The sequence below is a fragment of the Hylaeus volcanicus genome, chromosome 4, assembly GCF_026283585.1.
Source record: "Hylaeus volcanicus isolate JK05 chromosome 4, UHH_iyHylVolc1.0_haploid, whole genome shotgun sequence".
NCBI classification, from domain to species: Eukaryota; Metazoa; Arthropoda; class Insecta; order Hymenoptera; family Colletidae; genus Hylaeus; species Hylaeus volcanicus.
The window spans coordinates 24136739-24160986 of NC_071979.1; the positions used below are offsets into that span (position 1 = coordinate 24136739).

The 24248-nt window shown below is 34.8% G+C and overlaps 4 protein-coding genes and 2 non-coding genes across 11 annotated transcripts in view; 2 read left to right on the plus strand and 4 right to left on the minus strand.

The window, feature by feature from the left end:
* Positions 1-892, minus strand: part of LOC128875905 (glycerol-3-phosphate acyltransferase 4) — an 11687-nt gene extending 10795 nt beyond the window's left edge. For all 4 annotated transcript variants that reach the window (XM_054121919.1, XM_054121918.1, XM_054121917.1 and 1 more), the window contains exon 1: positions 701-892. In XM_054121919.1, coding sequence (XP_053977894.1) covers positions 701-853 — 153 coding nt within the window. In that variant the 5' untranslated portion in view covers positions 854-892. The remainder of the gene's footprint in view (positions 1-700) is intronic.
* A 1992-nt stretch (positions 893-2884) lies between these two features.
* Trnak-uuu (transfer RNA lysine (anticodon UUU)) lies at positions 2885-2957 on the minus strand. The gene has a single exon. It is a non-coding gene; the product is annotated as a tRNA-Lys (tRNA).
* A 304-nt stretch (positions 2958-3261) lies between these two features.
* On the minus strand, positions 3262-5647 carry LOC128874701 (dihydropteridine reductase). Its single transcript, XM_054119674.1, has 5 exons — positions 5490-5647; positions 4413-4496; positions 4087-4333; positions 3820-4012; positions 3262-3726 (listed from the first exon to the last, which is right to left on the minus strand). The coding sequence occupies exons 1-5, from the start codon at positions 5577-5579 to the stop codon at positions 3627-3629; spliced, it is 714 nt and encodes a 237-aa protein (XP_053975649.1). The 5' UTR covers positions 5580-5647; the 3' UTR covers positions 3262-3626.
* A 1028-nt stretch (positions 5648-6675) lies between these two features.
* On the plus strand, positions 6676-14444 carry LOC128874758 (E3 ubiquitin-protein ligase KCMF1-like). 3 transcript variants are annotated; one of them, XM_054119801.1, is made up of 8 exons: positions 6676-6906; positions 8444-8611; positions 8700-8839; positions 8919-9118; positions 9534-9708; positions 9808-10022; positions 10330-10768; positions 12026-14444. In XM_054119801.1, the coding sequence occupies exons 1-8, from the start codon at positions 6891-6893 to the stop codon at positions 12206-12208; spliced, it is 1536 nt and encodes a 511-aa protein (XP_053975776.1). In that variant the 5' UTR covers positions 6676-6890; the 3' UTR covers positions 12209-14444. The 3 variants fall into 3 exon arrangements, with proteins under 3 accessions (XP_053975776.1, XP_053975777.1, XP_053975775.1); XM_054119802.1 differs by having other exon boundaries at positions 9618-9708; XM_054119800.1 differs by having other exon boundaries at positions 6677-6906; positions 9516-9708.
* A 6347-nt stretch (positions 14445-20791) lies between these two features.
* LOC128874738 (ribose-5-phosphate isomerase) lies at positions 20792-22636 on the plus strand. Its single transcript, XM_054119766.1, has 6 exons — positions 20792-20991; positions 21086-21146; positions 21422-21537; positions 21611-21744; positions 21815-21956; positions 22025-22636. The coding sequence occupies exons 1-6, from the start codon at positions 20848-20850 to the stop codon at positions 22211-22213; spliced, it is 786 nt and encodes a 261-aa protein (XP_053975741.1). The 5' UTR covers positions 20792-20847; the 3' UTR covers positions 22214-22636.
* A 242-nt stretch (positions 22637-22878) lies between these two features.
* Trnak-uuu (transfer RNA lysine (anticodon UUU)) lies at positions 22879-22951 on the minus strand. The gene has a single exon. It is a non-coding gene; the product is annotated as a tRNA-Lys (tRNA).
* Positions 22952-24248: the final 1297 nt, after the last annotated feature.

Genomic DNA, 24248 nt, shown 5'->3' on the forward strand with positions numbered 1-24248 from the left:
GCGAATTCTCGTTCGATTTATTATCATATTTTACAAAAATATATAAAAAAAAAAGTCGAACGACAGTTTTGTTAACATTTTTAACGTTTTCAACATTTATTTCGTAAGAACGACGTTTACGTTACTGTCACCGATTAGTTATGAACGTGAACTATAAATACGATGAAATTAAATGAGAAGAGTGTAGTACAACTTGTTGATCGTTAATTAAGTACTACGCTAACTTCGACTCGCGTAAATATTACGGTGCCATTTCATTGAATGGCATTTCAAAACAGACGACGATGAAACAATATTAACAATATGTAAACATAGTACACCAAAACACCCTGAACGCTAAAAAAATGTATTCAGGGAAACGATTTGAATTCTGGCGCGAGCGTTGAAACCTGAATGAAACTCTACGTTTGAATCGAAGAATATACGTGAAATTCTAAAGAGTTCTCGAATATAATTTAGAAGTGTCGCATTTTCGGGAAACTATTTTTATAATAGACACGTGTTCACGTCGACAAGTTCATTCCAAAATATATATAAGGAAAGAATGTGACTCGTACGAACATATCGACGACGATATCCATTCTATTCATAACTTTAAAGTATATCATTGATAATACAAGTATTGCCAAGTCAATTCACGATTTTGAAAATTGTTCGGCACAGCACAACAATTACAGTCTGTGTTTAATAGATGTCTTACCTCGAAAAGTGCTAACAACAATTTTATGTATAATCTTCTAACGCCGAGTGACTTTCCAATAGAAGCCAAAAATATAATGGCAAGCAAAAACATAAGAAAAGGTGTTAAAAATAACGAAACCGTCAACGACATCACCATCCACAATGACGCCATTTTGCTTACTGCCGAGAACTATCCGATCCCTCGAAAGTCTATGACTGTGAGTATCGTTGAGAGGTGTTCAGATTTACAGTTGATGCTTTCTAAAACTAGCACCAGAGGCTCCACTGATTAAACTTTACTTTGGCGGACCTAAAATTTTCAAGTTTTTCTTACATAATCCTGTAGATTTCGGCGAGCGAAATCCAAAAATGCTAGTTTTCAGGCGAGGAATCCACTGATTCAGAAGTTATGAGCAGTTAAAGGTGAACCTTTTTACCGTATTTGTCAGACAATTCAAAAGTTGAATTTCGTACTCTAAGAGGGCACTCCCTCCCCGAGAAAATAGGCCCAAACCGACTCTATTAATTCTAAATATGTCAGTTTTCAAAAATAGGCATAAAAATATAAAAGTAGTACATAATGTAGTCCGCCACTACCGAGAATCTGTTTTACCGACAGGGTATGGCTCCAAGCCAATATGGCGTCGAAAGTGTCAGTCAAATCCCCTAAAATGCCACTTTTCATAACTTCTGAACTAGTGGATTCCTCGCCTTGAAACTAGCATTTCCGGATTTACTCGACAAAATCTACAGGATTATGTACAAGAAACTTGAAAATTTTAGGTCCGCCAAAGTAAAGTGCAGCCGGTCCACTAATCGACACGCTTATCTGAAGAATCTAGAGCTTTGATTGATTCTGCTGATTTTTTTTTTCTAAAATTATAAGAATCGATTTAACTTGTAAACCAAATTTAATACGTTTTTTGATTGCTATGTTAAATTATCATATTTTAATTTTGAAAAATGCGCGGCAATGCTCGAAGCCAATCTGTGTACTGACAAGAGTTGCAGATGGTGCTCTTATGTCCTACTGCATTTGCAAAATGTCGTCTGGCGAGGCACTTCCGAGACCTTTAATGGTATCTCCACTAATTAAAGTGAGTATCGTCATTTGTTAATTAATTTTGCAATCTCAAAATACTGTGTTTGAACTCTGTCTCGAATGATTTTCACGAAGAAACCTGTTATTCTAGCTTTATTCTATTACGGTAACAGTTGGGTTTTAGTGCAAGTACTTTTCAAGCTGATTATATTACATAATTTTTATGGAATTTAGTGAAATGATTTTAAATTGTTATTCGTCGAAACAACTGTAAAATGTATTTCTGTTTTTTATATCCAACTTGTACGTTTAAAGATACATTGTCTGTGATAAATTTGTATGTTATTTTCTAACCTTTTTGATGAATTAAACCCTAAACAAGTGTTACTTAAATAATACATTTTGTTAAAATAATTGAACATAAAATAGTGTCGGTAAAGAATTTATATATTTCTTTATGTTTTCATCTGTACTATATTCAATTGCTTCTATTAAGTTAAGGAAGACTTTAGATATATTGTACTAATAATATTCATTTACTTGTTTTTAATAATAATGTTTTGTACAGTTTAGTCGATGGACTCTTTTGTCAGTTGGAGTTCTTTATGGAGCTTATCATCAAAATAGATTCAGTAGAAAAGAAGAAGCTCTTCGTGAGAAAGCACTGAGAGAGAAACCTATGCGAGATGCAAAACTTGCAGCAGAGAAGAAACAACGATTGATAGGTAATGGCATCATTAAAATAATTACCAAAAACACTTAGTCCTCAAGATATATTTACTAAATATAATTTTATATCATAAATATGTATTTTTCTGTTTCAGATGAAGCCAAGTTCCTGGATGATCTTGTCAATTCGAAAACATAAAAAGGATTGTTTCTTCACTGTTAGTCTACTTGGTCATTATTAATAAATTAATGTCTACTTATTTACTGAATAAAATGTTCATTACGTAAATTTAGAATCTGTAATAGATGTTAAACATATACTTTCCACTGTGTACATTTCAAATAAAATTCTTTACATGCTAAATTGCAATTTCAGATCTCAATACATTTTTCCAAACTTAGTATTACAATTTTCCGACGTGTTAAATCAAGCTCGTATTATATATGTTTAAATTGATTAATATATAACTAATTTGTATAGAAAAAAAAAAACGCCCGAACAGGGACTCGAACCCTGGACCCTCAGATTAAAAGTCTGATGCTCTACCGACTGAGCTATCCGGGCAACTGAGTAACCTTGGCACTTGAGTTACTTAGTAAGTGAATTGCATTTGAGATACTTAGTTTTTAATTATGTTGAACAATATAATTTGTTAGGTTTTATTTTTAAAATATACAAGAATTATTTTTTTTGTGTCTTATGATATAAGTTTGATAATTAGGTATATATACATATAATTAACCACATTGTGGTGCGTTAAAGTATCATTTTTTATTTTATTTGTTAACATCTTTTAACAACAATAATTAACAAAATTAATATTAGCTTTCATTACTGCATTCTCCTATTTAATATAAACATAAAAAGGTTCTGGAATGTAAGAGTATTTATTATTTTACTATACAAAATATATATCTGTATAAAGAGAAACACAAAACCATATATAAAATCTTTAAAAAAATAGTTTCTTCCTGTTATATACTTTCATTATTGCAGATATGTCATACTGAAATAAATACCGTACTGATGTAAATATTATGACAAAAATATTCTTACATATTTACAGTATTAAATTGTTTTAATATACATATAACATAAAATATAAATGCTTAAAAAATGTAAGATTAAATTATTAAGAGGCAACATCGAACATGAAACATTTACAATAGGTATGTGTATATTGTCATGGAAGCACCCAGAAGTTCTTGTTCCCAAAGATCCAGTTTTCTTTTTTTAAGCAGTAATCAATTCTGTTTTGTTATTTTTGGTAATTAGCTGCACAAGGCTACCGGTAACAGGACGATCTTGACCTTGAGACCACTTCCAGAAGAGGCTGTCAAATAAAATGTGAAAATTTATAACATATTATTATTTAATTTATAACATAAAAGAGCAACACGAAATAGAGGTAAAAGAAATTATTTACTCTGCTACAAATTCAAGAGAAGTCCAAGTAGATGTATCAGCCTTAGGCATCCATTTTCTGTTCATAGGTGTATCCAAAGTAATGGGTAGAATAGCACTGACTAAAGAATCTTTTGGAAGACCACTTTCTTTGGCTGCTAAGGACTTGGTAAGTTGATGAACTGCAGCTTTAGCCATTCCATAGCCAATCATACCTATTTTAATAAAATGGTATCATTTATACTCAAGTGAAAAGAATAATATAATGTACCAAATAAGATTTTTTTACCTGGAGTATCCTCCAATGCTGCTTTTGCACCAGTTAATGATAGAAATCCACCCTCCTTCAAGTGATGTGCAGCAATACTACCAGCAATGGTTGAACTCCATACACTCTGCTTCCACATGAGTTCGCTATTTTTAATAAAATCTTTGTTGGCAGCATTTCCACCAGCCCATCCACCAGCCACACAAATCACTCCATCTACTTTATCCCCATTCAAAATATTTGTAATTTCTTGTAAAATATCAACTGCCTAGATAACGTATAAAAACGTAATTTTATATACAAATATATTTCCTTATTTCCACTGATATAACGATATGTAAAAATACCTGTTCTTGCCAGTTGTTTTCAGGTTTCACGATTACATTTACATCAGCTTGTTCGTTTGGTTTCATATCAATGCAACCAACCCACTACAATTATATAAGTGATATATTAGTATTACAAATATGTAATCAATTTTGTTATCTTAAAGGATCTTAGTTGTATACAAAATAATTATAATTATATAAAAATATGCAATTATTTTATAGTGTAGAAAATAATATTACTCTTTATGATGAAAAGCAATTTTTAGGATCTTAGATACACAAGAATTTCAAGTTTTTACATTATTAATGAAGGATAAGCTGTGATACATTGTGAAAGGCTCTATTTCAGTAGTTATGGCCTTGATGTAACTTTCCTATGTTTTACTTAGCAATCCTTGCCTTCCTTTTGGAGACAAATATTATTGCAGTATTATGCGCAGTATTGCAATTTAATTGTTTAAATATATATTATTTATACGATAATAAATTATTATATTTATCAAAGTAATGATTCACATTATGAAAATAAGAACAATATATAAATTACAATACATCAGACAAATAATATATGTACGCATGTTATAATCATTATTGGTAAAAAAAAAATATTGTATTCGATAATATTCAAATAGCGCGCGAAATTTCTGTAGATCGATTAAAACGTGTTATAAAACCGCAAAAGTTCGGATAACAAAATACATTAAGAAATATTTTGCCTCCTTCTTATTATATCACATTTTACAGTCAATATATGAAATTATCGAAGGAAAGGATTAAATTGTTTACAAACATCATTTTGACGTATGTTTTAAGATAAGTCTTGCGCAATGATAACGTGTTTTCATATACACTCACTTAACAGTAGCTGGAATTAATTAACAGTAAATATAAAAACTTAATTATTTATCAATATAGAAATGTTCTATAGTTTGGTTTTAGTTGGAAAAAACTAGTTGTCAGTATTTTTCCAGTTAACAGTCACTGGTATAGTAAGGAACAGCCCGAACTTTTCTTAAGAAGTAATGCGGCCGTTGCTAATGAAACGATTTTTCGAATTTTTCAGTTTTATTATAACTTCTCGTGTTGTTCACTTACCCAATTTTCTGATTTAAATTTCGAAACACAAGCGGAGCCTAAAGCACCCTTGCCACCATATACAATAACACGTCCGAATGCCGACGCCATTGTTCGATAAATGAAGCTACTTCGTGAAATAGGTTTCGGGAGTTTGCGATTATGTACGAAAGAATACGAAGTCGTACGAGATCGTACGAGAAACTCTCGGAAAAGTTCGTAAAAGGAGTGCCAGATTGCCAGATTTCGGCACAAACTATGAAAATAGATTGTCAATCGAGTAGCTGGGTACTGTCCACGATAAAAATTGATAAAAAATTTATAAAAGAAATACCTCTTTTATAAAGTACACAGAAATTAAGTATTCGTTAATTCGATACTAACTGTGAAATTTATTAATTTATCTCACATTTGTCTTTCCTCGATCATGAATAATAATGGTAAATATGCGTATGTTTTTTAGAAATAGCCAAATTGTATTCAGGGTGTCCGAAAAATGTTGTAACACCTTGAAAGAGGTGGTTCGGGAGGTGATTTGAAACAACTTTTTCCTTAGCGAAAATGTTGTCCGAGGCTTCGTTGAGGAGATATTAACGGAAAACACTGACCAATCAGAGCGCGCGTATACCGTTGGAGCGGCCGTGGTAGCGAAGGCTACGAGCTAAGCGGCCGCGCTTGTATGCGAACAAGTGACTCAACGTGCATCGAAGGACAATTGACGCAGCCGCTTAGCTCGTAGCCTTCGCTACCACGGCCGCTTCAACGGTATACGCGCGCTCTGATTGGTCAGTGTTTTCCGTGAATATCTCCTCAACGAAGCCTCAGACAACATTTTCGCTAAGGAAAAAGTTGTTTCAAATCACCTCCCGAACCACCTCTTTCAAGGTGTTACAACATTTTTGGGACACCTTGTATTTTAGGAGTAGTAAGTATTGTCAATTCTAGTATAGTTTTCAACATCCATTTCGAAGTTACCTTTTTCTTCCAATTTCACTTAAACTCTGAATGTGTCTTAATAATCACTTGTCTTACTCGTAAAATATTTTCTTTAATGAAATTTCCTAAATAATTACTTCAGTTTGCATAATAATAAACGTGCGACCAACGATTGTGCTCGATAAGATTTGAATTTCCCGCGGATGTTTACGAAGGAGATGGCAACGTTGCAATGACAGAGACCCTGCCCGCAACGTTCTCCGGGAGCGTAGGTCTAGTATGACGTCACGGTAGCCTAGTTGGGTTAGGTTTTCGCTGGAAATTCTAACGAAAAATTTTTTGTTTGACGATTAATGTTTTTCCCATCGTGTCTGCTGCACTGAGCGACGTGAAGAGCTAACGCAGTGGCGAGCAACAATCGTATTTTGTAAACTGTTCGATCGCGAGACCCCGCGCTATCGGCGTATATGAGATTTTAAACGGAAAATGAGTCGACATGAAGGTACGTACGTGTGTGCTGTTCTCGGCTAGCAAGTCAGCCACGAATTTGCATTTGCTAAATTTATTTTATCATCGATGGTACGATTCTCGGATTATCGGGATTCGGAAGTGCACGTAGAAAGTCTACGCAGATACGTTCATCGAGGTTACGAAATTTCCGAGGCATGAGATTTTTCGTAAGAGATTTCTTGCGAGCCCTGTGCCAAAGGGTCTAATGTCAGAGGCCAGATGGCAGCACTTATAAAAAATTACTCCAATTTCTGTGAATTTGCAATGTTCTTCTTTGATGATTTCAGTGGATTTTTTTTGCAATGTCATCAGATTTTGATACCCAATTCTAGCGAGACGAATGAAATTAAGAGAAAATATTTTTTGACCAGCTGTCAGAATGCTCTACCAGCTGACTCCTTTGAAATTAGTTTTCTTGTTTAATTCCCTTCTCTTTCTGATAATGTTAGGCATGTAAAACATATTGGACAGTGTTCCTCTTGCTCTTTGTCCTCGAGTTAGTTTTTTCTTTGATTTTTTCTCAATTTTAGCTCTAATTTTCGGATACTCCAACTTTGTTTATTGTATTGTAATAACATAATTTTAATATTAAACAACACGGTGTGCTGGATTTTGTAGTTTGAACGTTAGAATATTATTAGGAAAGTCTAAATAATTGTAGTCTGTCATGTTCATAAAATTAATCTACATGGTTTTTTACATTCGCATTATATCTATGCATGTTACATAATTGAAATTACAATTATTGTATTAAAGTTCAAAACTGTTTGTGAGTATATCTGTATAGATATATTGATCCTTATGACAGATATTAGAAAAAAGCAATACTGCTTTTATTTTGATGTATTTTAGGTGTTGTATACATAAGTTATAGATGTATTGGTAAATATTATTTTGCTACTTGTATACATGCATTGTGTACAAAAAATGTGAGTTATAGTAAACAGTAGAGGAATACACAATATTACGTAGTATTGCAAAGGTAACGTTAATCCAATCTCAAATATAATTATTTTTCTTGTAAAAAATGAAGGTTAGGCTCTTAACATTATGCTTGATTATCAGAAATTATTTGCTGTGCACACTTTGATTGTTTATTTCTATATAGTTGTGTTGTATTACTTGTTTATCGTCATTTCGTCATTAATACTCATAGAATTATGTATGTATTTTTATGGAAATATGGAACAGTCTTTGTTATAAGGATTGTTTGTATTTGCAGACAGATTTAAAAGTAGACTTAAGCAAGTTACTTTTTATAGATTTGGTTCAAGGTTAGTGCACACATATGTATGTACAAGGTATATATAAATATCTTTTGTAGGAACCACTGTATTTTTCTTCCCAAGCTCTTATTCTGAATATATACATTGTGCAGTGTTTTTCCTTTATTTATCAGGTACTATATATAGTATTGTGCATAAATGTTTTCTGAAACTTGTGGGTTTGGTAATATGTTCAACCCACTTTTATTATTATAAAGTAGTAATTATTTGTGAAGTATTAATGTATGACTATGTTTATTCCAGGGGTAAGTTGTGACTCCTGCTTAAAGGGGCATTTTCGGGGTCGCAGATACAAGTGCCTCGTGTGCTACGATTATGATTTGTGTGCCAGCTGCTACGAGGGGGGTGCCAATACTACAAGGCATGTCACTGATCACCCTATGCAGTGTATACTTACTAGATCTGACTTTGGTAAGATAATTATCATATTTTTTCTGTGACAATCACTTTAAATATGATGTAGTTGCAATAATAAATTCTCTTGTTTATTAATTGATAGAATTATATTATGGTGGAGAGGGAGTGAGTATAGAGCAACCACAATCTTTAACTTGTCCTTACTGTACAAGAATGGGTTTTACCGAGGCCACATTACAAGAACATGTAGCCACAGATCACCCAGACACTTCTTTTGAAGTCGTACGTATATCAAAGTATTTTGTCCCCTCGAGCGTTTATAATATTATCAAGGAAATTTTTGTTTATAATTTCATTATAGGTTTGTCCAGTATGTGCATCTATCCCAGGAGGAGAACCTAATAATGTGACCGACGATTTTGGAGGGCACTTGAGTTTGGAGCATCGTAGTGGACCAAGAGATCTGATCTCTTTTCTGGATGAACCATCTTCAAGTAGACATAATGCTAGACGGGTACCAAATGCGGCTAGAGCCCCGATTGGTGGGCCACGACCTCGCAGGTATGTATGCCGACGTACATTATAAATTAAATTTAAAGTAGGTATTACAGTATATTCTGGAAGTAGAGTACTGTATTTTTAGGTATAAGTACATTTATCGTTTATTTGAATTGATTCATTGGATATGTACTTTGGAGTTTATACTTGAATGCATGTAATTTTATCGAATAACATTCTTTTTGTACTTGTACTATAACGTTTAATAATCCAAACCATTACTTATCGTTTATTAAAATATCACTTAGTAATCATATGTGGATAACGCTACATGCTTTTCCTTGCAATGAAAAGTACATTTTGTCTCAGAGCATTTTTAAAAGGAGTAAGATTTCAGCTTCAGTTTATCATTGTCATCTCATCTTAGATAATGTTCATTGGCGTGTCATTGGACCTGCAGGTCCAATATGCATTTCAGTTCGTCCGGGGGATTGAGTCCAAGTAGTCGAGATGGTATAGATTCAATTGCAGAATTACTCTCTCAATTATCCGGTGTTCGTAGAAGTGGTGCAGGAACTGGTCAGAGTGCATCAACGCCATCACAATTACAACAATTGCAAATGCAGCTACAATTGGAGCGACAACAAGTTAGAGTAAGAATAATTTGAGATTTTCAAAAAATTTCATTCGGAGTAAAAGATTAATAGTGAAATGAAGTTAGGACGCATAGTACTATGAAAGTATGTTTTCAGGCTGCTAGGCAACAATTGGAGCGGTTACCTAGGAGGCAGACTCAGCCTATCGGTTCTGTAAGCGGCGGAGGAGGTACTAGTGGAGGTGGTCATTCTAGTACTATGACCAGCGTGGTAACAAATAGTACGAGTAGTAACAATAATGCAGCCAGTGTGGCCAACCCGTCCGGCGCATCATCCACCAATTCGCAGAACTATATGTTTCTGTTGCCAAGGTATGTTATATGTTCGTATTGCAAAATTTAACGATATATCTAAATCTGGGCAAAAATTCTTTCAAGCGTTCGCTTCAACATCATTCATTGAGCGTCGCTATATACACGTAAACAATTCCGATATATTATATATATGCTAGTTCTTTGTCTGAAACATGCAAAAGTGCGTGTCATGGTCAATGTGCCAGCTGCCAAAAGCTATATTTTAATATGATCCCCTTGAGAGTAAAACAGACATATAGCTTTTCTTAATGTTCATAAAACGGCGAGGTTATCTTTACTCATAACGTTTCTTTTCTTTTTATAGATGCATCACGACTACTCTATCTGACTCACAGTTGCAAAACATTGAACGCGAAAGTGCGAATAGGAGCCTCTTTACACGCGAACTTATCGTCGGAACTCTCTCTCAAACATTGCCGGAGTTAATACAGCAGCAATCTGCAGCGCAAACACCAGTGTCGAGTGCGACTACTGCCACAACCAGTCCTGAAACACCAAATGCTAATACTTCCACGGTTTCGACAAAGAAATTAAGTTTAACTCAAGAAGCAAAAAGGGATCAAGCGACGAGTAAACATGTAACGCAAACTTCTACGCAACAGCCGCATACTGTTCAGGCAGCTGCAGGTAGTGTGGGGACGGGTCTACAAAGTCAAGGATTGCCCCCAAACTCGAATAGCCTCGCATCACAGAATACACCTATGGTTCAAACACTGATGCATAGTGTATTACCTCAGCCACTGGTAAGTATGTATGAATTAATTGAGCACATAATTACGGACAGTTGAAGGCTACTTAAAGCAGTGGTTTCCAAACTTTTTGGAAAAAGCGCCCTCGTTAGGAAATAAAGGGAACCTTCTATGCATGAGATATATGGACAAAATATTTGTTGTTATGTTTATTTTAATTCATATAAAATGAGTTGTTTTTATTGATTTTGATCGATTGAATTTTCTACTTATTGAATATACAAATTAATTTAAAGATAACCTCTGGTCACGTTACATGCTTGCAAAACTCTCGTATTAATAAATAGGTAATATTTACTACACTGCATACTGCAAATAATGTGATATAAAAGAAAAAGTCGCAAAAATCTGAGTAATATATTTATGTAATCTTTTCGAATAAAAACATCAGAATGAGTGCATTAAGTAAATGAGAGTAAGTGAAATATTTAAAATGATAAATGTATTTATATAGAAAGATAGTAGAGATGCTTGTATGCAAAATGAAACAGAGAGACAGTAGTCATAGAATTGTGGACAATGCTGGACAACTATTGTTGTAACGTTTACCATGAAATATAACTGAGGAAAAATAGAAAACGTCGAAGATTAAGAGTAAATATTTACGAAACTATGATTAACTGAAATTGATAACTAATATATATGTAAAAAAACCACTAGGATTGATGTATGACTATTAAATAACATGTATAATAATAATATGTAATAAATGTTATTGCTTTATTCGTATTGAATACAGTTTTTTTAGCTAATTTAATTGTAACAGAAAAATTACAATATAGTTAAAAGACTCAAGAACTAAGAAAACAGATTGATTTACCCATGTATCGTTGGTGACGTGCACACTGTGGATTATATCCTTCAGGTTTTTTATTTTCACCGGTTCGATTTTCTACAACGATGTCAATGGTAGGTAAGCTTTACGAAATAACAGAATTTTAATTGAATGTCCTCTGTTCCAAATGTACTGTTGTCTACAATCCTACGACTACTGTTTCATCCATAGATTTACTTCCCTGTTAACACTCTGAAGATTTCAAATCAGATGATCGATACGTAAATAAAGGCTTGTTTAAGACTGAAACATTGTCTCCCTTATTAATATTTATCCACGTGTTTCTATATGCAAAAGTTTCGTTTCCGTCTGCCTTGGATTGGAAGGTGCATCCTCCCACAGTTTGGAAAACACTGACTTTGAAGGAAACAGGAGTTCGAGGAATATAATCCGGTATTTGTAATCCTGTTACATAGGTACTGCAGCAACCACTACCGCTACCAATTAGTAGAACTATCAGAGAACCGATAGCAACCCCGGCACCAGCGTACCTTAGAGGTGGAGTTGGTCCAGTTGGAGTAACAGGTCCTTCACGTAGGAAGCCGGTTAGGGCTGTAGATGGCCGAAATCAATCTACGGAACCTCCGCCTCCACACTAACCCCTCCTTAGCCCGTACCCACCTACCCTGATTCCTCACAGGACCCTCTAGCACTAGTCCTAGCACTGTTTAGAACACCTCATCATTATTGTTATTATTATAATATTATATATTAATAATTATTCGAATGCCCTCCTCCTCACCCTCCTTATCTTATCACTTTTTAAACTCTTAATCTCGCCATCTTTTGTCGTTATGTGACATGGAACAAGGGCAAGGGCTGATTCGCCGACACATGCAAATAATGTACATAACTCACTTTTTGCAGTCATATACATTTCTCGTACACGCTCCTCAGTGAGTCTTGCCACGTTCTTCCATATCGAATTAATTATATCTGGTGGCTGTATTGGGCAACGTTAGAACAGAGTTAAACGTTTCAATCGATCAGTTGAGGTAAACGATACCAAAAAATATATATTTCGTTCAAATCCCACGCGAAACTCGGACAATTTAAGAAGAGAAAAAAAAAACAAAACAAAACAACGCCCGTCATACGCACCATGTTTATTTCGTCTCACTGTGTAGATTTTCGAACGCTCAGCTGCTAATATATTCTCTATTTTTAAGATACGAATACGTTTTATACAAAATTACAAATCTACCGTTGCCGGGCACGATCCGTTCGGACGGAATGTTTCACGGCAGCGATTGATTAAATTTTTTTAAATTTGCGTAACGATAAAATCATTCTCATGCTTTGCGGAATCGCGTAAATTACATGTACATAGATGCTTTATTATGAACAAGAAATTCTGTAGACAACGGTACAAGCAATTTTAATTAATCGAATCGTTTCGGATAGGTGTCACAGAATGAATAATCGTAAATATCAGGTTGGCGAGCCATTCCTTCGCATGTTACAGCTGTTTAGAAATTGATCTTCTAAAATGGAGGGATTAGACTGAGCTTTAACGTGTTGATCAAACTGTGGCTTTCTCTGTGAAAATGAAATTGTATTTAATTAAAGTATTTATTAGGGTCCTCATTTCTGTCGGTGTTTTCGATTCTTACGTGTAAACGCACTGTCGAACTTACATATTCTCTGTTCTTCATCGATAATCGTTCATTAATCTAATCGCCTCCATTTTATGGTACGATACAAGACAAATGCTTGTACGTGTGTTTTGTTCCTTTTTTCGATAATGGACGCTTTTATTTGATTTTGCTACGTGCAATGATTACACCAAAAGAACAGTCGAATCGAGAAACTCACGACACAAGGGATGTTCGTTAATTTGTATGTTGCGGTAAAAGAATACCGAGAACGATCCATTTGGAGTACGTGCGTATGACGCACGTGTAATTCGCGAAGATTCTACCGAAAGTAGAAAGTGCTTGTTGAAACGAGTAACAAGCATGTCTCAATTACTTCTCCGCCTCCTCAACCCTCCCATCTTCTTCTTCTCTCTCTCTCTTTTTTTTTTTTTTTAATTAATTTTTGCACAGATTTCTCGCTTATCATTTGTGTGCATTTCGTATTGTAATTAATTTCCTTTATATTACTTTCTCATCTTAACGTTGAATTAATTTGTGGGTGTATCTGCAAAACGTGTATGATTAAAAAAAAAACAAAGTAAAATTATATATATATATATATATATATATATATATATATGTATATATATATATATATATATACATATACATATAAACTGATAAAAAATTATATGAAATATGTAGCGTGTGACTTTTTCTTTTTTTTTTCTTTTTCAATCGTCTTAACGCTCGCGTGTTCTGGCTTTCACTGATAACGAAATCAGCAATCGAATTTATAATAATAACGTTACGAATAACCAAAGGTGTTTAAAGAGACGAGATCGTTTCGTTTTTTTTTTCACTCGTTCTCACGGATTTTCTTTTCGTTTGATTCTCACCGTATACCCTCTCGAACGTATCCGCTTAACCATACGCACCTTTCTCGTTGGAATGGTCGAACGAACGATCGTTCGTGTCCTGTACTTTGTGGTGTGTAAATTAGCGACGAGTACCTAAAACTTAGGGAATTAACGATGTAAAGAAAGAGGGGAAAAAAAAGAAAAAAAAAAGATTATACTGATTGCCTTAACACGAAATGCCTGAGAAATTAAGGGGAAACTCGAAACCTTTTTCTTTTTTTTTTTTTTTTTAGGAGTGTGTGTTTAACTGAAAACGAAACCTTTGCATATGGTACTTGAAAGATAACGATACACTTGTATACCGATCTAAACTAAATAAAAACGCGTATATCATCCGACATCACGAAGTTCGGATATTATTAAAAACTAAGAAGATATGGAATTGGTCGCGCGAAATGCTTCGACCACTGACGTTTCCGGTCGACTCACTCCCCCCGTCAAAAAATAAGAAAAGAATTTACAGGAATTCGCGACCCCATTAGAACGCAGCAAGACTCCTGCGCACACGTAATAACAATAATCTTATCGACGAATAATCAAGTATCAATGAGAGACAAAGCTATGAACTCTGATTTGCTATGTATACCGTATATAACTTCTTCGTATAAAACCGATAAAATTTCGTACTTGCGTTTACCTTTTTTTTTTTTATTCTCGAGTTTTGTAAAGCGCAAGCGAGTTTACGTTCCCCCTTGTTTCCACGTCACTTCGGAATTCGAAAGAATCTTGGAACTTTTACACACGCCTACTTTGCTATTAACATTATTTTTATTATTATTTTTAACGCTATCATGTACTATACGATGTAGTAGGGGCGTCCCCAAACGTACCTTGGAGAAAGGTCTCTCGCCTGTACGAACAGTCGAATTCTGTATTAATACTGTTAACACTTTTATTGTTACAATTTTTTCCGTCACTTCGATTCTGAAATCTCAGTATAATCTTAACGAAACGGCTTTTTACATTACGTACATATAAATATATATATATAGATGTATGTGAATTTATATATATATATATATATACATATATATATATATTTGTAAGAACGAAAGGGTGCCTCGGAGTATCGTCGCAAGTTTCTCGTGTTCTCTCTTTTGTTTTTGTTTTTTCTTTTAACAACGTAATGCACAATTTGAACCTTTGAGTGCTCAAATACTCTTGGCCGAAGTTATCCACGTGGACACCCTTCTTTTCAAACATTATCGTTACTTTATCGAAAACGTTAAAATGTGAAACATATCCTAACGTAAAAATTAACGAATTTCCACATTCGGACTTGATAACAAACAACATGAAAAAGTATTTCGTTGTCCACACAGGTAGGTCTCCGTGGACGTGCTTATGCGTTCGTAGCACTCAAAGGGTTAATGTCGGTTTTCTCGAGGATTCGTAGACGTAGAGAAAAGCGAAGTAAAACCAAACGTAACATCATGAGGTTACGATTATTGTAAGGAAAGTGTTAAAAAAGAAAAAAAGATTAAAAGGTCTTCGGAAGCAAGTCTGTCCGCTCTCTGTCGATCTCGACGATTCTCCCGGATGTCCTTTGTCTGCAGAAAGAAAAATCAAATAGGGGTTGAAAGAAATCGTTCTCGGTAACGGGAAGTAACAAGTAGAACAAAGAAAAGAAAAAAAAAAGAAAGAAATATTTTTGCGTGGCTTAAACGGTTGTTTTTATCACGCCCTTATCCGCGCCCCGACGACCATCAAAGAATGAGAAATTTTCGTGAAAGAAACACACACACACACACACACACCGTCTCCCCAGAAAAAAGAAAGAAAGGAAACATGAAAGAAAGGTGGAAAATTTTGACAACGAATTTCATGAAAAATCAGATACGTTAAAAGGTGAAATTTTGATCTCGTTACGTAATGAAGGAAGAATAGAATGCGTACGACATTTCCCCCTTTTCTATTCGACGAAGACGTTTTTCCTTCGAACGAATCGAAATTTCGATTTCCGTTCGAACTATATTTTACGTATCATTGCCTACCGTATAAATATAAATATATGAATAACAAAATATACACGTATAGGTAAATATACATATATATTTATATGTATACACGAGCAACACATTCGAGCGACGCGCGTGGCACACCCACGCACAGGTGCGCCTAAGCGAAACGTCGCGCGTGTGCGTGGACGCGTGTCACGTGTCGTTTCAATTAAAACTAAAGAAAAACATAAAAACGCGTACGTACGCGTACACACGTATCAAAGAAGAACGTTGATTAAGAAGCGGCTGAAGGTACACCGTGAACAATTCAAATAAAATAAAAAATGAAAAAAAAAAAGAACGAAGAGCGCGAAAAATTGCGAAGCCGAGACAGTGATCGAAACAAGCGTTCTCCGACTATGTAGGGAGAGATGAAATTTTCAGGTTTAATTGAATCTCGATTATTTATCGTATAGTACGCTCTTATCACGATACCGTTTCTTATCGTTATAATCGATTTATTAGTAAATAATAATATCTGGGCTTGTAATGTAGATAGTAGCCCAATCACGCGGGAAAGGAGTCTGACTGTAATATAATTGATACGATAATTTTAACGACGGGGATGTGTCGTTGACATTTAAATGACACCTCTACCGATTAACGACGCGCGAACTAGATTCAAATCACTCTCGGATCGATGTACTCTATCGCCAATAAGCTATCTGATAAAATAAAAAAAAAGGGTTGAAAAGAAAAAAATGGAAAACACGACAAAAAAACAAACAAACATATTGTAAACGTGAGAAAGGAAACTTCCGTTTCTTTTTTATTAAGAATATTTATTATACTATATTTTCCACAGTATTTTTTTACTGTGATACATAATATATACGTGTATGCACGATCAAGAACTGTCGCCGCTGCCTTCCTCACGTCAGAGTTTTCTTTTCCTCGAGGAATTTCGTGGTAATCGTTTATATGGAAAGGATATACGACATGAATAGAGCGATTTAAACAAAGAAAAAGTGTCGATTAATTTGTCGAGAGTGTCGCGCGTTTTGTGGAGCGCATAAGCGAGATCATGTCGTATACCGTTAACGGGTTGTATGCGATTAGACACCAGAAGGGGGCTCTATTTGTTGATGGGGAACGTCGACAACAGGTCACGATAAAAATTGTTTTAAATTCAACTCCTCTTTAAATTAAAAATACTGCGAAACGATACGTGAATCTCCAGACCTAACAAATTTCTACGCGATCATTTTTCCATCCGTTGTTTGACTTGTTCGCGGATCCCCACTGGGTTAAAAAGATTTTTCAAGAAAATTAACGATATCGAATACGAGCATTTCACAGCAATCGAGCCCTGTTTTCGTGTGTTCAACCGCGCGCGACCGGCCAAAAGCCAAGCCGAGCGACTCGCGTGCGTTTATCTTTCTTTCGGTATCGTATTGCCAATAATATATCCTAAGAGCCGTCGGTATTTTTCACGAAAGCTTGACAAGTTTTACTTATAATCCTAGCCAAAGGAAAGAAGCGAGTGGTGTACGGAGGAGTGCACGATAGAGAGAAAAAAAAAAAAAATTTATAGGAGCTAGCAAAGCGCATATATATGTATATGTATCAACACTAGAAAGAAGAGCGGGTTAAAGCGAATAACAAAACGTAAAAAAAAAGAAAAAACAAAAAAACAAAAACAAGTACACAAAAATACGTAGCGGCTTCTGCGGCCCTTTTAACATCTAGACACGACGTTTCCTTTTTATATTATCGTTTTACTTAATCGAGGGTGGTGTACGGGATAGGAGGGTAGAATCAAAAAGAAAGTCGACGAGACGAAGCCTCTCCCACAAAGTCCTTTCTAGTTCGTCGGGCAAGCAGAGGAGAGATTTAAAAAAAAAGAAAAAAAAAAGAAAATAAGAGAGAGAGACTGTGTGTGCATATGTTTACGCGCGCGTGTATGTGTGTATGCGTGTGCGCTCCTGTAAGAGAGGGTAAGCGAGAGAACGCCGTTTCATATTTTCTTTATCTTTGACGAATTTTCGCTTTGAGAAACTTTCGGTTGGAAGAGTCTTCGATTGTCTCGGAAGTGGTCGCCTGTGACCAAGATTACCGAGGAATCGAGACCGAGACACTCTGGAAAAAAAAAAAAAAGAAAACGCGTTTTCGAATACAGACATCGATTCGCGCGCTGCGATCAACGCGCAATTTGTGAACTTATCGAAATCACAGAACCCGTTCATTGGCACGGCCGCATTAAACGCGATGAAATCGCTTACGGACAGTGGCGTAACAAACAATTCTGGAATCCGAAACCTCCTCTGTGTTTCCGTGTAATGTTACGCGAAAATTGTAGCGGTAATTTTATTAAAATAAAAAATAGACGAAACGTTGTAACGTTCATTGGATCGGCGAAATTTTCTGATAAGACGAATCAAAGAATTTCACCTTTCGTGCACTGATCAATTTCCAAAAAAAACTGTGTAAAATTGTAATTTATTAACTTATTTTTGATAAACAATGACATTCTACATATTCTCCGAAATCTCTGGAATAGATAGATTACAAAAAAAAAAAAGTAGCTATTTATGTAAGTTGCGAAATTAACAAGAAAACAAACAATTAATCTTCAACGATTTCCTGGAAATTTGATGTTTTCTGATTCGCACGGAGCAATAAACTAATGTGTTTACGTTACAAACTCTACTGTAAATGGTTCGTCATAAGAATCGAAAAGAAGTTAGGAAACAACGATTTCACACAAAAGCTTTTTGGGAAATCGATCGATGTACGAATACATTCTACACCCACTGTACATTCACGAGAAACCTGTACGATCGAAGATAAGATCGGAAACGAACGAACGGTACGTTTGTTGCGCTACTTAGATTAAAAAAAAAGAAAAAGAAAAAAAGTGTCGGAAACGATTACAATTGAAAAAATTCATGGAGCATGTCGCGTGTGTGCAAGCTTCGGTACGATACTCGTCTTTCGTTGCGTTGCATAGAATTTCAAGCGTGAATTTTAGGACGAATCGACGATAGATGATCCTAGTCGTATTACGCAAGGCTGATCTCTTTGTAATCGGTATAGTATTAGGTTTCGCACGATTGTTGTGCACTCACGAGATTACCTTAATTCGGCCTTGCTCGTCGATACACACGGTCGAAGTTTATCGTTCGTCGGACAAAGTGGACCTTTTTTTTTTCTGGTTACGTGGGGAGAATCTTCTAAAAACCTTGACCTTTTGGGGAGGATTGCGTGGGATTCCCTGCACCCTTTAAAACCCCGCGGTTAAAACCCTCGCTGTCCTACGTGAGCATTTCGGGGGCCCCGGGTGTCCCTCGTTTGATCGAAACACTTTTCGGTGCCCTTCTGTCTTAAAGTGAACTGTCCTCTTTGATCTCGACGATAGCTACCGCTCAGGACAGTACGTGTATCAACGTACAATGGATTTTGCTAACGATTTTTTCCTAGCCTGCTCGAATGCGTACATAATAAAATTACCCAAGCGATGATCGTTCGCGGAATTTTTACCTGATTTTTAAGAATCAACCGATATAGAAATGTACGAGCGTGATGAACGAAAGGGAACGATCGAGCGAGAGAGACTAACGATGATATACAGAAACATTGTGCGTGAACACGTTGAAATGGAAAGTGTTGGGACGAATATTACTATTAAAGTACTAATAGAGAATTAAAGCGAAATCTTATACATAATAATTATTGAAATGTAAATTGTGTTGAATGTTGAAATGTAAACTCTGATGCTGAATATAATGGAAATTCGATTAAGCCGCACCGCTTATGTTTATTCTATACGTTCGACGATACAACCTTCTGATTGAACAAATAAATCTGATGTTTTCGGTGGCTACTGTTGACATACTTCTTTTGTTTTATTTCGTATAACAGCTGTCAACTTGCGAGCCTTTTTATATATTGACAATTTGGTTCGATTAATTCAACATACAGTGGGTGTAGAATGTATTCGTAGACCGATCAATTTCCCAAAAAACTTTTGTATGAAACTGTAGTTTCTTAACTTCTTTTTTTCTAATCAATGATATTTTATATATTCGCGGAAATCTCTAAGTTGTACATAGTCCAAACAACATTTACTAGTTAATAGAATTTGTGAAATTAATAAAAAGATGCGAAAATTGGATAAAAGTATAGAAGCAATAAGTACTTGTACGATTCTTATGACGAACCATTTACAGTAGAGTTTGTAACGTTAGTTGTTGTAACGTTGTAACATTAGTTTATTGCTCCGTGCGAATTAGAAAACATCAAATTTCCAGGAAAGTACTTTTAAAACAGACTTGAAAGTTTTAAAAATTAAACAGTCGTGCGAAAACTTATTGCTTCAATATTTCTATCGATTAATTTTTTCTTCTTAATTTCGCAACTTACATAAATAGCTATTTTTTTTTATAATCTATGTATTCTAGAGATTTCCGAGAATATGTAGAATGTCATCGTTTATAAAATATAAGTTAATAAAATAGAATATAAAATACAAATTAATAAATTACAATTTTACATAGGTTTTTTTAAAAATTGATCGATGTACGAATATTTTCTACACCCACCGTAAGTAGGAATTTAACGCAATCAATAATTCCATGTTTCTTGTGTTTATCGTCGCTTCTGGCCATTGCTATTAAAATTCAAATTTGAATTCTGGCGCCAGACGCGTGCAGGAGAATCGATTCATCGGTCGCTCTTCTCGTCGGTCAGAATGATTTTGAAAATGCTCTGTAGGCGACATTCGGTAATGTAGTATGTACGGATGATACTTAGTTGCGGGTCACGCTTACGATTACGCGGGATAGTTAAAGTTTTTAATATAATTTTACGGGATTTAGTGAAAATGGGACCTCTCGAGAGTGCTAAAAGAGTCGCTGCTTACAAGGCTGTCGATGAATATGTGAAGGTAATTGTTATCTTAAATGTATTGTGAATAATTACAGGTTATATAGACGTACCGGCGATTCGATGTTTGAATATTCCACACGATTATTTTGCAGGATAACAGCGTTATCGGGATCGGTAGCGGATCTACTATAATTTATGCTGTTCTTAGACTTGGTAAAAATATTTTATCTTTCGTTTACATACGATTATTTAGAATAGGATACTCCTATGTACCATTAATATCTTCTTTTTAATTTTGTACATTACAATACTAGAATGCGACCTTTGACCCGGTCAAGAGATAAGATTGTAATTCTTCCTAATGAAATTTAAAATCATACGTTTTACTGTAAGAGGAATGAATTTGATCTTAATATATAAAATTACTGATTACATACGTTTTTCAAATGTGGAATAAGATATTAAAAAATTATGATTGTGCTTTTCAGTTGAACGTGTGAAGGAAGAGAAGCTAAATGTTATTTGTATTCCAACCTCGTTCCAAGCTCGTCAATTGATTCTTAATAATCACCTTACATTGGGTGATTTAGAAACCTATCCTAAAGTAAATAAAAGATTATGGTCTATGTTAATTGTAAATTAAGTTTCTATTTTGTTACATTACTGAATATTAACAGTTGGATTGTGCAATTGATGGAGCAGATGAAGTCGATTCCCAGATGAATCTTATCAAAGGAGGAGGAGGTTGTTTGCTTCAAGAAAAAATTGTTGCATCTTGCGCAGATCAGTTTGTTATAATAGCTGATTACACGTAGGCATTGAGCTTATAAGAAATGTATTTTTGATACTTACTTTTATTAATGCATTATACTTATTTACAGAAAAAATTCCCAGAAACTTGGAGAACAGTACAAGAAAGGTATTCCCATTGAAGTAGTTCCTATGGCATACATTGCCATTCAAAAACGAATCGAAGAGAGTTATGGAGGAAATGTACAAATAAGAATGGCTTTGGCTAAAGCCGTAAGTGTTTCTTTCTTTCCTGAAAATATCAATCGATATTATATTAAATACTTGTGTTGTTTGCACAGGGTCCAGTTATAACGGATAATGGTAATTTCATCCTGGACTGGCATTTTCCGCAAGAGCTGAGCAATTGGAACAAAATCAATACAGACATTTCAATGATACCTGGAGTTATCGAAACAGGCCTCTTTATAAAAATGGTTAAAAAAGTATTTTTTGGTATGCCTGATGGCAGTGTTAAAGAACAGTTCTAAAATTTTTCTATAGCATTGGTTTAAATGTTGAAAATACGTTTTACGATACACGTCTATCGACTCATTTATTTTCATTGTACATGACAAAGGGAACACTGGTCCCACCTCTGAAGTGATAACACATTTAATGCTCATTTGTCATTCATTTTACTCATTTTCATTACTCTCATATATTTATGTACATATACATATACAGACTGAAACATTTTCTGTACTCATTTTTAGATATTTACATTTTCATTCATGAAAAAATACGTTTAGTACTAGGTCTTTCGTTTCAACCAAAGTTTCGTCTTAAGCATGGTATATCGAATGTGGTCGAGTAATTATGTACAATACTTATGAAAAATTTTAATGTTCAAACGATGTAAACAAAAATGGAATATAAATTAAAATACAAATTTGTACACTACGTTCTATAGTTTTCCTTTCCATCCTACGATTAATCTTAACAATGATACAAGTGATTCTAGTCGATTCATTTCTGCATTATCATCGTGATGTAATTCTACGTTACGCCAGTATCGATTTTTTGTTAACAAGCGAAAGATACCGTGATAACAATATTTTTTTTTTTCAACAATTACATGGAAATTTTATCGAGGACATGGTTACGGGATTTGTTGTTTTCAAAAAATTTAATTGTAAAAAGAAAGAAAAAAAAACGCCCGAACAGGGACTCGAACCCTGGACCCTCAGATTAAAAGTCTGATGCTCTACCGACTGAGCTATCCGGGCAATTGAATAACACCGCCACTTGAATCATTCACCAAGTGCATTACAGTTTACATACTTGTTTTTTAATTATACTGAACAATATACTTTGTTTAGAAATATTTTTAAAATACACGGGAATTATTTCTCCTGTGTCTTATGATATAAGTAGGAAAAATTCTTGTAGTATTAACACATGTCTTTTTTTAAGAACTGTTCGTCTTCGTATGAATTTAATGAAATAATTTTCTAGCAAACGTTTTTCCTCGAAGAGAGTATAGTACATCCTAACGCGTCGTTTATTCATTTTATGTCTATAGAAAGCCGTATATCAACAGTAATACTACCCTCGACGCATGTCTTATTCATAAGACATGAATCCGTCGTGATTTACAACATTGAGTCGATTAACTTGAAACGAGTTATGTATTCCGTTGAAAGTAAAACTTGAAAGCACAGAGAGAAAAGATATCAACCCTATACAATTTAATTAACTAGAGACTGTTCGCATCTGTTGGACAGTATTCGCTGTAAAATACAAATTAATCCACGTAACGTTTTAAAAATGTTTAAAATCGGGAATGTTAATCTTTGGAATGTTAAAATTTAAATAAACAAAAGGAGAGAGCCGATACAACTTTTTAGAAATCTTTAAAATCGGGAATGTTAATCTTTGGAACGTTAAAATTTAAATAAGCAAGAGACGAGAGAGAGAGAGAGAGAGAGAGAGAGAGAGAGAGAGAGAGAGCCGGTATGGCCAAGGGTTGAACGACCTTATAGTAACTCAGCGGGTTCTGATGTGCGAACGTTGTAAGTACTTAACCCCGCCTGCTTTCTTTTGATTTACACAGAGCGTCTCTTATCGGTCAGCTTTTCGTGTATCGCTTCCTGCCTCCGATTTCACCGTTTAACGCTTCAACCATTCGTTTTCGGTGTTTGCATATTTTCCTGACTTCTGTTCGGTCTTGTTCGTATAACAAAAACCACGATAACGTCACGGGGGGCTGAAAACTCTTAAGGTGGTATGTTCCCAAGGGCGCTTACATCTATCAGCACTCGTCGAAGATTTATTAGGGAAAAACGTTTGGGAAACGTTACGATTAGACGATGGATTTTCATCCATTTATGGGAAAATTGAATGTGCAAGAAACTACAAAACAATGCAATCGGGAGAGTTCAAACGACGGAAATCCTTGGATGGTACTCGTTTGGGGTGCCAATGAAACTCCCATCGTAACTTTGGAATATTCGCAAAACATCATTTTCGGACTTTGAAATTTTCAGAGCACCTGAAATTTCAAATGCCACAGATCTTTTATTT

Excerpts from the sequence above, each read along its gene's own strand:
- LOC128874701 (XM_054119674.1), bottom strand. The coding sequence starts at position 5,579 with ATGGCGTCGGCATTCGGACGTGTTATTGTATATGGTGGCAAGGGTGCT. Across the intron at positions 4,334-4,412 it reads AAAACAACTGGCAAGAACAG|GCAGTTGATATTTTACAAGA; the intron begins GTATTTTTACAT and ends TACGTTATCTAG. Across the intron at positions 4,013-4,086 it reads AGCATTGGAGGATACTCCAG|GTATGATTGGCTATGGAATG; the intron begins GTAAAAAAATCT and ends TTATTAAAATAG.
- LOC128874758 (XM_054119800.1), top strand. Across the intron at positions 8,612-8,699 it reads ACTTACTAGATCTGACTTTG|AATTATATTATGGTGGAGAG; the intron begins GTAAGATAATTA and ends ATTAATTGATAG. Across the intron at positions 10,023-10,329 it reads TATATGTTTCTGTTGCCAAG|ATGCATCACGACTACTCTAT; the intron begins GTATGTTATATG and ends TTCTTTTTATAG.
- LOC128874738 (XM_054119766.1), top strand. The coding sequence starts at position 20,848 with ATGATACTTAGTTGCGGGTCACGCTTACGATTACGCGGGATAGTTAAA. Across the intron at positions 20,992-21,085 it reads CTGTCGATGAATATGTGAAG|GATAACAGCGTTATCGGGAT; the intron begins GTAATTGTTATC and ends ATTATTTTGCAG. Across the intron at positions 21,957-22,024 it reads GAATGGCTTTGGCTAAAGCC|GGTCCAGTTATAACGGATAA; the intron begins GTAAGTGTTTCT and ends TTGTTTGCACAG.